At 45.8% G+C, this 15,035-nt stretch overlaps 1 protein-coding gene across 1 annotated transcript in view; it reads right to left on the bottom strand.

Annotated features, from left to right (window-relative positions):
• Window positions 1-15,035, bottom strand: part of pard3ba (par-3 family cell polarity regulator beta a) — a 143,272-nt gene that overhangs the window by 47,515 nt on the left and 80,722 nt on the right. Inside the window, exons 18-19 of the mRNA XM_085798114.1 lie at window positions 9,191-9,406; window positions 8,141-8,345 (exon numbers count right to left, since the gene is read on the bottom strand). Coding sequence (XP_085654240.1) covers window positions 8,141-8,345; window positions 9,191-9,406 — 421 coding nt within the window. The remainder of the gene's footprint in view (window positions 1-8,140; window positions 8,346-9,190; window positions 9,407-15,035) is intronic.

The following is a 15,035-nucleotide window of genomic DNA, read 5'->3' as shown; positions in this document are numbered from 1 at the left end:
TGTGTGTTTTAGTGACAGATATACGTGAGGGGGCACAAGAAGAGAGCGGAGAGAGTGCATGTGTGTGTGTTCTTGCATGTGTGTGTCATTAGCAGACCTTAAATGACAGAGGAAGTTCATCCATCACTCATGGCATGAAGATGACTGAATAGGACGCGAGCGCCATTGGAGGTGTAATCGCTTCCTGGCGCCCTGCACTTTGCGTGCACGTGTGCGCGCGCCAGTAAACGTAAGATCAAATGCTAATTGGTCGTGACTGTTTCCTGTGGCCACATGAATACCTTTAATTGGCCGGTGAGTGATGGGCGCGTCGGGGGCTGCTGAAATGCCGTCTGGCCGATACGGATGTGTCTGCGCTTCAAACCGTCCGTCCCTCTGGGTCAATTCAAATGTCATAACTGGATGGGACCTGATGGATCGTGAAACTGATCAACATAAATGGAAGTCTCGTATCCCGGTCTCATCTGATAATTACCTTAGGGCGGATCATTCGCCGTACAAATGTGGGGTATCGTGTTCCCCAGCTGGATGAGTCACAGACGTTACCGGTAGAAATAAAAAACAGGGAGCTTCATTCCTCAATGAAATCTCTGTCATTTGAAATATGTGACACTCACTTCACTTTGGTATAACGATTGCTGGCAAAACTCAACATTACAGAGTGATTAGCTTTCTGCAGATTGCTCATTACATAACAGAGGATGTAAATCAGTATGGAAAATGAATACATGGTAGATAATCTAATTGGCTGTGCAGGCTAGAAGGCTTATAATTAAAGAGTATAGACTTTGTGGCTCCCGAACTTCCAGGGAAACTCTGGGAGGAGGATGTAAACAAGTTGTTTAGAAGCCTATGAATAAAGTAATTAATTCGTCAACTGCACTGCTGAGTTTCTTCATGGTCAAACTGCAGAGTGAGTCGGCATCCCTGCCTCCCTCCTCCCCTCCTCCCCTCCTTTCCTCCCTGCTGGAGCTGTAAATAAGAGCAGAGCTGTGAGGTAAACGGCTGAAGAAGGAGGAAGGGGAGGCAGGTGGAGCCGTGGCATGAAAGACAAGAAACATAAAAGCGACGTGGTGTGAGAAGAGAAGAGGGAATTTCAAGGGGAAGGCGGCAGGGATGTAGAGAGTGAACGGCGGCGACAGAAACGGAGCAGGACGGAGGGGAGAGGGAGGCGGCGGCTTGTTGTGACTGCCCCTTTATCAGCTGATATATATGCATGAGGATTTCCTCATCATCTCCACTGTCAATTCCCCATCCCTCTGATATTTGACTGACAGCTCACATCAACACCAATATACCCACACATCATTTCAGGAAAGCTGCCCATTGCGCTGAATGGAGGCTAGAAATGGAGGGAAAAAGTTAATTTGTTTTCCCCGGCAGCTGCCGACGGTGATAGCGTCCGTGTCTGTTTGCCTCCCTGGCGAAGTTGTAAATTAGAATTGTGTCTCTATAGCGAGTACAGGAAGCTGCTTCTGCTGCATAAAAGCTCATTTTCAACAACGGTTAAAAAAAATACTTGGCAGCTTTTTATATTTAGGGCAGCGGGAGTTTTACAGCGAGCAAATTGAGCACAAATGTGAATTATGAAACGAAATAGATGTCATTTTAAGACTCCTCTTTTTCTATGAAGGGTGATTCCCTGCTTGCTGTTAACAGTATTTCAATGTTACGCTACATTTCTGGGGTTGAGGGGACAACTGCATTAGCACCGGCTGATAAGCCTGAGAACCATAATGGCCTCAAATGACTGACTTTAATAAAACGTGAGCAGCATATAAAGGAATTGATAATGAAGAAATATGCATTTAATGTATAGACACATTCACACACATGCACATATAAATAACCATCTCTAGGTTCCTGTCTGCAACCAACAGATGATAAGAGACATGATATTAACCCTCATTGGGATTTGCATGATTGCCGTCTCCGTTTCAATCATTTCAACCTCTGCTCGGTGAACACTTCAGCTTTTAAAAGCAGAAGTGGGAGAATAGACACTGCGGGGCTTCACTTTCCCTGTGAACATGTGTTTAAGGCAGCTCTGATTAGCGAGCCACAGCGCTGCCTTCCATACATGTCAAGTGTTGCGAAGAAAGTGATTTGCGGTTTTTGCATACATTATTTATTGGGAAGATAAAGAGATGAGCAGAGATGAATAGAGAGAGACAAAGCTCAGCCACAGGAGGTAGGAGTGTCCTGTGTGTGAAACGCATGGCCTTATACATATTTTACAAAAGAGAATACTAACATTAATAACTGCTCTCTCTGAGACGCCGCTCCGTATCAGTGCTGCTAACAGCCCTTAAATGCCAGATGAGATGGTGGATCAAAGGAATCCACCTGCGGTGCATTAACCAACGGTGGGATTAGGTAATGCACCTTCAATTTACCCCGATTGCGGCTTAGAGTCGCTGCTAAGACACCCACACAAACATGTCAGAGGGATTTTGGTATGCCTGCCTAACACCGCTGACAACCAGGGACAGTTCAAATAGTTGTCTACATCTCTCCTTCCTCCTTACACTCTCTTTCCTCTCCTTTCTCTGTGTTATTTATACATTTAAAGCCACAACATGTAACAATTTCAAGATCTATATATCACAGGCAAAACAGTGATTATATAAGAGCTATAGCCTTTTTCGGAAAGGCTTTTATGTTTGCCGCACTGAGCATCCATCACTGAGTGTTCCCTGGGAAATGCATAGGAAATGATAGGTTTGACTTTCCTAGTTTGTTTAGAATGAAAGAACGAGAACTGAGGCGAAGTGTATTATAAGCCGTCGTGAAGAGAAAAGAGCAGCAGCAATAAGGAAGAGAAAATTCGCAATCACTAAATCTAAAGAGCAACTTGTCGTCTGCTTGTTTACTTGACCTCCTGTCAAGTAAACAAATACCTACCCTAGCTTGTTAACGTGACAGCAGGTCAAGTGAACAAGGCAGGGGAGGTATTAGCACACGTCATTGTAGAAAACGATCAAACTGTGTGAATTCAAGTGGGACTTGAAAGCTCATTGCAGCCTGGTCGAATCAACAGTTCGTTCAAGGACAGAGAGACGAACTGCAAAAAAAACAGCCAGGTATAGTGGAGCTGAGTGAAGAGATGAAGAGAGGTGACAGAAAACAGAAGGAGGAGATGAAACAGGACAAAAAAGCAGAAGGGCATGAGAGAGGGAGGGAGGGAGGAGAGAACAGAGAGAGGATAGAGGGCTCATCATGAAACTTGAAGAAAGACGAAGGTGAGGGACTCGGGGAAGAGAACGAGGAGGAGGAGGAGGAGTGCACAATAACAGCAGTAATCCATCAGAAATCATCTTGCAGCAGGCCCCTCCACTTTGACAACAAGGCTTTGGTTGTGCAGAGCACAGCCCACCAGTGACTACCTTTCAACCCCGTGCATCCTGCTGCTCTGCGATAGGATAAGAGCGGAACGGACGGCGCTAATTGGCTTGCTTCCCTGTCGGATTTCTTTGGCGGCGCAAACAGAGAAGTGTTGGAGTGGGATATATCGCGTTGTATGTAGGTTTGTAAACAGCGGATCAAAACGCCGGCTTTCATGTCCCTTTAAATTGGCGGAGGGGTGTTTCTGCGCGCTGTCACAGTGGGACGCGGTACTGATAGCGACGGCTCAGCATTGATCCTGACTGAGTGACTGACGGGACGCACGGGGGAGGGGGAGAGAGACGGGATGTGTCACAGTGGCCGGTGGGGGCCAGAGGGGCGGGTGAGCGATGATACACCCGGTGATTGGTGGCACACACTCAGGCAGACGGAGTGGCTCGGATCTGCGGTGGAGGGGAGATGGAATAAAAATACATGCGGCTTCATCATTCAGCCAAACATCAGATGTCACTGGGGACCGAGACTCACTTGATGACACAAGCAGAGGATGTTAGTCACAAGCTATATCCTTCCAACCCTGACCTCCCGATTAAGTCATGCTGGATCAGGCCATAATATGTCTAATCCTCACACAAAAATAAGACAGCGTATGAGCTTTGGAGTTAAAGCCACGATCAACTTCCCAAAGCTGAGAAACTTAAATATATCACTTTGTGCTACGGAGCAGAGGGAAGCTGCTTAAATGAAATAATATTGTTGGCAGGAGTTTTATGTAAATCAAAGGCTGTAATGTGAATATCCCTGTTTGATGAAGACATCTGAAACCTCTGACCAGCTTCTCCTCTTTGTGCAACAAGAGTGCTGGGAGAGAAAACAACAGAGCAGAGTCCCAGTGTCGGTCCGTCAGCGGCACGGACCCCGAGGCGGCGTTCCAGGGCGAAGGCTTCGCCGCCGTCTGCTGAATGCAGACAAGACGAGCAGGGCAGCCTCCGGCGAGGGGAGGTCTGGAAGGAGCTGCCATTCGTCTTGGGTTATTTAGCAATCAGGGAGACGAGATGTGAACGTCGGCTTCGAGAGGCTGGCGGTGACGGAAAAGAGGAGAAGCCCAGGACTGAGGCCGGGCTCACTTCAGAGAAACTGGAGTGTTAGAAAAAGCACAGGCTGAGGCTGAGAACTGCTTCTTAAAGGGGAACTATGCAACTCTGGTGTTTTGCTAACCCTCCTCCCGGCCATGTGCATTTGTTTTCAATGAAGCCAGCGAGAAATCAATCCAGGGAGTAGTGGATAACGTTATATACTGTATCTATACGCGTTCCGATGTGTATATCTGTGTAGTCTTATCTCTCATAAACAAGAGATTACAGGTTACGGAGTGCGTTTGTGTGGTGGGGCGGCAGAGACGAGATCTGGGAGACCGGTTTGGAGACTCTGATAACAAGTTACAAGTCATTTATTTAACCATCACAATTACTCCGAAGCTGTTAAATTAAGGTAAAAATGTAGCACAGTTAAAGCAGAAGTAAGCGATCCGGTCATTTTGGCTAATGCTGCGTTCCAGGCAGGCTTTTGAAACCGTAAATTACAGCTTCAAGTCACGACTTACGACTTTGTAGCGTTCCAGGCAACCCACTCGTGTTTTTCCGACCTGTTTTACCTGTGAAAGTCACTATAACGGCCACTCGTAACTTCCGACCCGTGAACTCGTACCAGATCGAACCGGTACAACTTCACAGGTCGGAAAAACACAAGTTACGGGTTGCCTTGAACGCACCATAACGTCTTGTCAGCCGATGGAGTTAGCAGCCCCCGTCCTCGTCCCTACGTCACCACATTCAGGCGCATCCCTTGGCTGCACACACAGCCCTTCATGCCGTTCTCGCTCCTCATTGGATAAAACTTGTAGGATACGAGAAAAGTTTTCTCCTCGGCTCAGAGCAGAGCAGAGTGACTGAGAGACCCGTGTTTCGGTCCAAACACTCTATGTAAGTGATTGCTGTCGGAAGATATAACTATTTAAGACTTATATTAACACAAAAATATCGCTTACTTCTGCTTTAAGGTGGAAATCCTGCATAGTTCCTCTTTAAATCTCACAGCACAGCACCAAGTAGAGCTCGATGGTTGTCTTATTTCAACATGCCGCCATTTATCAAAACTTTGGTGCCTGATCCAGGGAAGACCGGACAACTGGACTGATGCTGTTTTCAGAAGTGAAAATAAAAAACAATCTCACCACAAGGTTGCTTCTGTAGCTGCTCTGGAGCTTTCACACGCATTTCGACTATAAAAACCGACACCCTGGCTGGCGATCTGTCAGGACAGCTGGATAAATACAGCAGTAGCAGTTTGTGTTATTAGAGCGTACAGTTTCAGAGACGAGCGCCGCGCAAAGCATCACCAGAATCACATATGGATTTAGCAGAAAACAAATATGTGTTTTCCGGGGGTCACCTTACGCCCAGCTGTTTGTGACGAGCCGCTGCCAAAAACAACTCGCTCCTCAAACACTGGGCGCAGACAAACTAAACATTTATGGCCTCTGAAAGGACAGGGCCCACGTCCAACGGTTGTTGTGCGAGCTGCTGTTGTGCACACTTCCATTGCAGAGGTAAATTGAGGTCATATGTTTATAATTTGCCCTTTTCCTAATGCTGCCATTGGAGTAAAATAACATTTGAGAGCTGCAATTAGATTGAACCGTGCAATACTCCAGCTAATTAAGTCATATTTCAAGTTCAATAACGATCAAGCCGGCCAGATAAAGGCCAGGGAGGGAGAGAGAGAGAGATGGTGGCGTGGTGCAACAATCTGGAGGCCTTTTACAATGCTCACTTCTATTGTTGAGACAGAAAGCACTCAGCATCTGTGCCTGGATCAACAGGCGGGCTGGGTTTGAGTGTTTCAGACTAAAGTGGCCAATTAAAAAAAAAGAATAAGAGAGAGAAGTGTGCAGCGACGTACACAGGTCTGCAGTCACATCTGTATCGAGCAGCTGATAGAGATCACGGGACAAAGACCTGAAGTTAGAGTGGCTGGGGTGAGGCTCTGCTCCAAATGAATATTCAATAATCCTACTGGTGCATTTTCATCAATACACCTCATCATGGATTATGATAAATGCTAAATTATTCATTCTTTATTCATGGGTCTGCACAGTCCAGCTGCCACATGCTTAAACGCCTACACACAAAGCCTCGCATCGCGTTTAATTGCCTTAACTGGCGTCGAACATGATCATCACCCGGTGGTGTAAAAAACTACACATTTCCTTACAGTCCAGAAAATAAATAGTGTACATCATCATTATAGAAGCCTGAGGCGGTGCGGAGCGTCTCCTATACGGCTCCAGAGAGTGTTGATTAGTGCGGTGGATAGCAGCGAGCTGTAGGAGCAGGTCTGGTGCACAGCAGCAGACTCATGTGTGAAGAAACACCCTGAGCCTTTACACATTCATTAAGTTTGCTCATTTAGAAACAAGGTCGCATCTTGGAATTGGTCGGCCCTGTGTAGATGTGTGCATGCTGATGCACAGAAATAGAAAGTGTGGGGCTTTATTACTAATGAAGGAAATAACCCCAACAGAAAAACAGAGGAATGAGAGTGTAGCTTCTTTAAAAATGTATATAAACACAATCTGTCTCCCGGCTAGTCGTGTCAACTTCAACATATTTTCTTGTTTCGGATGCAGTTATTTAATATGCCAGATGACAAAGGTGAGTATATTCGATCCGGGGCATTAAACACTAGGTCGACTGGATGTTCAGTAGGTTTACAGTCAACTGCAACCTCTCTGACACGTGTTCTGGTGTGCAGCGCTCAGCCCCGTGTCCTTCATCTTGCCCTTCCCCGTCTCGGCCCTACTCTCCACTCACCGTGTGAACATCTCTTCCATTACTGCCCTTGACACTGTGGCCGATTGGATTCTTATCTGCCATCTGTAGGCCCACGCTCGGCCTGCGCTATCTCTCACAGCAGCCTAATTGAATCTCAAGTGTTGGAAGTGCGGTGATACACTGACCACACCGTGTCACTGCCAATAGATAAGGATTGCAGTCGGAGGATTGGACCACCGCAATCACGATGGGGACACGTTGATAAAGGGGTGACAAGCGGTTTGGGCTGGTACTGTGTCGCGGGGACTTTGCTTGGATTGAGAGATAATGGATACCCTCCATTACTGATAAGGTTGTGTTCATATCCAATAACCCAATATCCCTTAATCCAGCTGTGTTCAGTGGGTAATTTGTTGAGACTAAACCAGGGGAAAGTAGGACAGGCTGCTGCTGCTTTCCATCGATTCATACATGAAACCTAAATCCGACTGTTTGCACAAAGCAAGCATCTGATATGTTCTTTCTTTTACAGCTGCAAAGATGCTTATGTGGTTGTTTCTGTCATTTAAAAGCACCTAACCTGACCTGAGCCACAGCAGGATAGAAACGTAAAAAAGCAAAGTACTAATTTCCCTGGAAGTCGGAGCAGTCGGGCCAGTAAAGTAAAAGTAATTACTGTCTTGTTGACGCTCCAGGATAAAACCTTGGAGTTTCCGGGATAGTGATGAAATACAAGCCTCATTACCTGCTCATTTTTAGCTCACACTTCTTGTTAAGCAGGTGACCTTTTCAAATTAGAGAATCAAGGCACTGGCATGGCCGCCTCTGGAAGTCCTTTGTTTAATTTATCATTGACTGACCAATCAAGTCGGAGAGTCACCTCAGAGCCCCGAAAGTTCAAAAGAGGTGAAAATATAAATGTGTAATAAACCCGAGTGTTCAACAACATCCAGGTCTCCTACCTCAAGAGGCCAAATCCTTTCTTTTTGGTCTTCTTATCCAGATCGTCCACAGAGTCGTCTTTCTTCTTCCCTTTGGGCTTCTTCTCTTTCTTCCTGTCTTTCCTGTCTTTCTTCTTCTTCTTCCCGTCCTCTGCGTCCAGGCCGTGGCGAGAAGAGGTGCTGACGGGGGTTTCGTGCCCGGAGCTCACCTCTGACATGTCATCGTCTGTGGAGGAGTAAACGGTCGGCGTGGTTACACATGGAGGGTGGAGGACAGAGGTTGTGTATCACGCTCATAGATGCAGCGGCATGCTTTACTTCTATTGTATCGGTTAGAGTGTGTGTGTGAGCTCGGCTGTGGATCTTTTCACTGAGATAGTTGGTGGTCTATTATACAGCAGCTTCTCTCCTAGTGCAACAGGCATTTCTCTACACCTAGACGGCCTCCACCAGAACTCGTATCACCTTTCTTATGGTGAATTTCCACATTCACATGCTCAGATCAACTCACAACACAACACAACTGGGTCAAACAGCAGCAGAAAAATCTCATTTCTGGTTGAGTGTTTGGGTGAGTTGTAAAGACTGACTAAAAATAAAGCTAATTCTAACACCACACTAGACGGCTAATTTTTCACACTCCAGATTTTCCCTAACATCATTAGCCAATATTCGGCATTAAGTCGTAATGATTTTAGCAAACATGGAGGATTGTAATTTCCTCCATGATCACACACACACACACACACTCGCATCCTGCATGTCTGTGGGTTCACAAGGTAGAGCATTAAAATATGCTGCTGTAAGATATAAAGTTGCTCTTCGTAAAATGCTGAGTGGATAAAATCATGTAGCATTTCATTAAGGTACTTAGGCTAAGCACTGTCCCTTGGCAGGCCGCGGGCTCTTCTTGAGTGCCAGTGTGTTATAAAGCCTAAGGGATGTGTATTGGCAGTGCAGTCTCTAATCTAAAATGGATACAATGTCTAGGGAAGGATGCCGTATAACAGCGACAGTGCCAGTGCCTGAACGCACTTTTTCTGCTTTGAAAACACTGATTAAAAGTCTCACCGTCCTCAGACGGGCCCTCGTAGGACTTGTCGATGGCGTTGCGGAAGCTCTGGTTGCATCCCCGGCCCCGGACCATGTGCGGCCGCGGGCGATGAAAGGGCACCTGGGCTTGGCTGTGGCTCTGCTTGGCCTCCGACACGGCCGTCTGGAGGCTCTCCAGGGAGCTGGACTTCCAGAGGCCCAGGGTCGGGCCCAGCGCTCCACCACCTGAAGGCCCTGGGAGACAAAGGAGACAAGAGAGGGAGGGGGGGGGATGTTAGTGAGGACGTGGGCGGATGAAAATGAGAAGATTAGATGGGAGTGGAGGGGGGAAACAGAGATGGAGGAGGAGGAGGAGGGTGTTTTGCTCCAAAATGTTAAAGTGACTCACAAGCTTTTAGCAAAATGTATCCCACCGCTTCCAAAACAAATACAGTTCCTGTCTCTCACAGTACAGTAATATTTCCTTCTTTAGAGAGCAGCTACATTTAACTTTTTAAAATCTTAATGCTGCAGGAAATTAAATTTAGTTTAAGATCAGTTCATGAGAGATCGAGTCCAACAGATATCTGATGCATTACGAGCCGGTGCCCTGGAGTCTGACGTCCATACTTTATTCATTTGTGCCAGACTAGGCTGCAATCACTGTGAACTGAAAGGAATTGGAATCAATATCCAAATCATAAAAATTATGAATAAATATTATGTCTTGTTCTCTTTATATCTTTAGGACTGGATTTTTTTTTTTTTTTCTAACACGTAGATCCAGTCAGTTCAGCTTTTCAAACTTTGTATCAGCTGATTTTAGCTTGAATAGCTTTTTTTTTAAGAATGAAGCTTAAAAAGGTTAAAACCCAGAATATGAAGGTGAAATGAAGAGAGAGGGGGGGAGGTGGTGAAAAACAGGCTTGACAGAAATGGGGAGAAAGTCAGAGACTTATAGGAGAAACATAAAGGAGAGGAGAAGAAACGATGAATGAGGTGGGGAGGTACAGGTGCAGGTGAGGAGCGCCACTACGGGAAGTGACAGGCTCATGCATAAGCAAGAGAGAGAGAGGAGTGGGGGGGATAAATGAACTGCCATCATACTGTACTCAGGTATGGCCTCCAACTCGAGAGAGGAAGAAAGGGGAGACGGAGGAGCAGGGAAGCGATGAAGGCCACCGCTGATTCAGCAGGGGAGGAGGCGGGTGGGGGGGGAGAAAGCCAAGAAGGCTGGGGAAGGTCTGAGGAAATACAGAACTGTAAGAAAAATGAGAAAAAAAGAGAGAGAAGATGTTACAGAGACCTCCACTGCTGCTAAAGTGGAACCTCAGGTGAGGCTGAACGACAGGTGACCAGGAAGTAGTCTGCACCCGCCCCCTTCCAGGTGTTTATCACACTCAAACAGGTTGCAAATGCTGGTTGCATTTGTTTTTTTTTTACCTCTTTCTGAAACTTCCCTATAGGGATGAGTTTCTTGCATCATGGCACTCACTGCTTAAGACGTATTTTTTGTCATTTCGAAGGCTTCAAAGCTCTAAAGTAGAGCGGGGAAGAAGGGGAAGTGAAACTGAAGCGGTGATAGAGTCAAAAGGAAAGGGGGGGAAAGTAAGCGGAGCGCTGCTGCCTTTTAAGTCCTAAATTGACTTTCTGAGAGGAAGTGGGATTTATGGGGAATAAGGGGTTATAAATAGAGAGGAGGGGGGGGCGCTCAGGAATAAAACGCTCAATTTGAGAGGCAGGATTTGTGTCACAAATGTAATTACGGCTGTCCAGCTCGCAGCCTGATAGAATTAAGCTCCTTGCCAGCGCAGTGCTGCACTATACACAGAGACTGTGTGTGTGTCTGGGTGCGTGGGCATGTGTGTGTTTACTACAAAATGTGAGAAAAGAAAGAAAAAAACATTTTTTAGAGTCATGATACTGCCTGTTTGAGATAGTGTGTGTCCTTGACCGCCTGAGATGAAATAGCAGAAGAAATATGAGCACAATTCACTTTTGAAAGAGTGTGTGTGTGTGTGTGTGGGGCACTCATTCCATGCATGTCAGGCGGTTGAGGCTGGAGGTAAATGAATAATGAGGGTTTAATAGGATGGATGAGCGGGGGAGAGGTGGCTATCATCGCCAGCTCGATCCAATGGAGGGTGAAATCAGCGTTTATCACATATCGCTGCCCGCTGTGCCAGCAGATGCTCTCACGGATCCGTTCGCATCGTGTCTGCCTGATTGCCACTGATTCAAGCTGGTGCACATATTTGACAAACAGCCTACCAGCCAAACGGCCCAGGACGACGGGCAGTGCCCTTCACAGCTGTAGCGCTCCTCCATCCCAGATCAAGCGCTCGTGTCACGTTCTCGCTTTCTCTGCTGCTACTTTTGGTCACACTCTATTAGTGAGTAGTGAAGTAGGGGGGGGGGTTTGGAGGATGCACTGGCTGCACAGACACAAAGTGGGTTTTCTGCACAAAAGTAGAAAAACTTTGTGGAAATCTGTTCAAGAAAGTGAAATGAAGCAGCAGACAGACAGACATTTCTGTTTGTTTGAAAAAGGCTAAAAACTGCTCAACAGAGATCTGTTTTGTGTCTGCTGCTGTTTTTCATCTCCTTAGTGGACATTTAAATCACATGATTTATATATATCATGATTAATTAAGTCTGTTTCCACTCCACTTAGTTGCATTTCGTTATAATTAATACATAAATCTTTCCACTGCAGCTCAGGGTAAAAATGTCAGCGGTATTTCCAGATCTGGTGCTTTTTAATTTTGATGTGCAGATTGATAATGCTCATAAAAACAGACATACAGCCACTTAATGTTAGTGTTAGCGCTTTAACACCGAGCTGAATCATTGGTACGAATCATGAAAAACTGTGTTCATTGATAAAAAGTCAAAGGTATGGGAAAAAAAACAAATAATCAAGTGCAAACACTTCCAGTCACCGAGCTCCTAGGCCTGTTGAGCTGAGATAAAAAGTCTTTGTAGAAATCTGCAGAGAACTGGGAAGTTTTCAGCTTTTAGCGCCGTGTTTTCTGAAGTTTCTTTTACGCAGCTGAGTGGAGAAAAAAACAAGTGTTTGATTCAATATGAGTGAACATGAGTCTTGTGGCTCACAGGTAGTTTATTATGGACACATTTGGCTCAACGAACTGATAGAGACAAATGTGACTTCTCACAAACAGAAGTTGAAACAATTAAAACTCATGACCATGACAGAAATGTGATTCATAATGTGGTTCAATTATTCAGGAGTTTACAATGAAGAGAGAGAAAGAGAGAGGAAAAACTAATCTTACTCAACTTATTTGACAGGTGACTTCTGGGAAATGCAGTCTAAGAACAGTTTTAATGCCAGAAAAATGTTGTGGAAAACAAAGAAGCAGCCATCTGCCACTTTAAAGTGCTGCTTGCATCCCACACTAAACACACACACACACACACACACACAGCAGCATCCAGCCAAAAGCCCACGCCTGCCTCTGTACTGTACAAAAACGTGCACACAACCAACATCCACCTGCAGACAGGTGCAGCCCGCCCCCGCACGCACACACACGCACGCACGCACACGCCTCGGTGCGCTGCATAGAGTGGGACTTGAGTGGAGGTTGACTGCTGTCGTGTGTGCGTGGAGCAGACAGCAGTGAAGTCTTTGCCTGGAACGTAGCCTGGGGGTCCTGCTGCGCTGACAGGCCCTGCTAGGACGAACAGCGCTCCATGGTGCTGCTCTCTGTCAGCCTTTAGAAGTGAGCACGACACACCTGCGACCAGCGGCGCTCCGATACAACCCGGTTTGATATTCATGTCAACACATTATCAATGATGATATTCCGTGTGAATAATTGAAAGGGAATAATTGCGGTCTAACTCTAAAATGTGTGTTTTTCCTTCAGCCGCCACAAACTATCAATTCCGGATAAAAGTTGTCTGCGCGCAGCTCTCTAATTATTTCATCCAATGAACACAAGAATAAATGAACTCAAAAATGTCCAAATTACAGGCTTTACTATACAGACTCTGTGTGTAGTTAAATTTAATGCGCCTCTCAGCACACACAAACACACACGGCTAATCCCTGTCTTACCTTATTACAATATCCAACACAGGCTAGTTAACGCCAAACTATGACACTGGATATTATCTGGTTTATACTAAAGCTGCATCATTACACTGGAGTCGCACAAACAAGCAGATGAAGACACACACTTACACACATCCGCACATTAAACCCTCCCACGGCGTCTCGGCAGGGTCTTAACACTCACCTATCAACTGGGCAACAATGTGCTCCGCAGCAGGCAAGAGTGGCTGAAAGGTTGCCACGGTTACAAGAAAGTGCCCCCTCCATCAAAACTGCTGGGGGTGGCAGTGGTACAGAGAAGGTAAAGTGTGTGTGTGTGTGTGTGATAGAGAGAGAGGGGGGGGGTGATGGTGAGTTGCCAAGGAGACACTTTAGCCAACAGTGAAAAAAGGGCGTGTTGCTCCTGGCCATAGTTCTTTAAATTAGGTTCAGAGAGTACACGCACACACACACAGACACACACAGACACACACAGACACACACAGGCTGCAGAATCACTACAGATATGTTTATGGAAACACACATGTGAGTCAGAAACACACACACACACGCACTTTTCCATCTCAGATCCAATCTCAGGACTGAGCGATAAAACCCAGAGCTGTTGTTCTGCAGCCCTGACCTGCACTGTGTTATAAAAAAACACAACAACACAGGACACACATGAATACTACACACCTGTACAACAAAGCCTGATCTCAGTGTTAACGCAGCTCGCTGAAGGTTACTGAACTTAATCCACCAGAAACATTAAACACACCGTTACAAGGCTGCGTCCTGTTACACTGTTTACACGCTTTCAATAAAAGTTACTGAAAGCAAAGGGAGACTTTAAATAATCTTGAGTAACAGTGGATATTAACAATCCTTTCTCAATATATGTTTACAGCTGGATTTACGTTGTGTAGACGGCACAAAGCAACAGAGAGAAGGCACACAGCTCTCTCATGACACTAATCTTCATGGCTTCACCTTAGATTAAAGCGACTGTATACGGGCCTTTAAAGCTTGAAACCCATGATGACATGTGAGAGGTAGAAAGAGAAAAAGCATCATGGGCGTGAAGCTTTTGTCAGCTTCTCTACTCTCTTCTTAAAGCTCCTATGGTTTTCACAGCTGGGGAAGGTACTGTACTGTAGTTTTTTTGGGGGGGTTGGGGGCTAATTTCACCCCTGGGTTAATGCACATTTAAATACAGCAGCAAGTGTCACAAATAAACTGAAGAGAGGATGACGGTGCAGCTCACTAATGTGTTTTTAATACAGTGGTTTTTGAACAACAATGGGGCACAGTGACACAGAGCAATAAGCTGCAACAGAAAAACAACAAAACCCCAGTTCCTTGTTAGTTTGGGTCTTTTCATGACATCTGTTGACAGGAAGAAAAACACAAAACATTGGCAGCCTCGTCCTTTTCTAAAAAAAAAAAAAAAAAAAAAAAAGTGAATAATATTTTGCCGCAGCAACTATTTTCCAATCATGTGACAGAGCCGAGCCGTCGTCAGACTGAATCACTTCAGACAACTGTGCGTGCACTTAAAGCAAATCCAATTCATGTTACGGCCAATCAAAACCCCACTCCAATGAAAGACCTGTCCAATCATTGAGCGTCCTTCCATCACTATTTGAATGCACTCAGCTATATCAGAGGCAGAGGATGAGGCGCTGCCCGGGCAGTAATTGTGTTTAGCTGTTTAGATGTATGAGGAAATGGGGACGTATGGGCTGTATGTATTTAGCCTCCAGGTAGATGAATGGCTTTAATAACTGGAGGGGACTTAAAAGGCCATTTCATAATTACTGC

The sequence above is a fragment of the Trachurus japonicus genome, chromosome 2 (assembly GCF_045865225.1).
Source record: "Trachurus japonicus isolate A0001 chromosome 2, Traja_1.0".
Classification (NCBI taxonomy): domain Eukaryota; kingdom Metazoa; phylum Chordata; class Actinopteri; order Carangiformes; family Carangidae; genus Trachurus; species Trachurus japonicus.
This window is presented reverse-complemented; position numbering and strand designations above follow the sequence as displayed.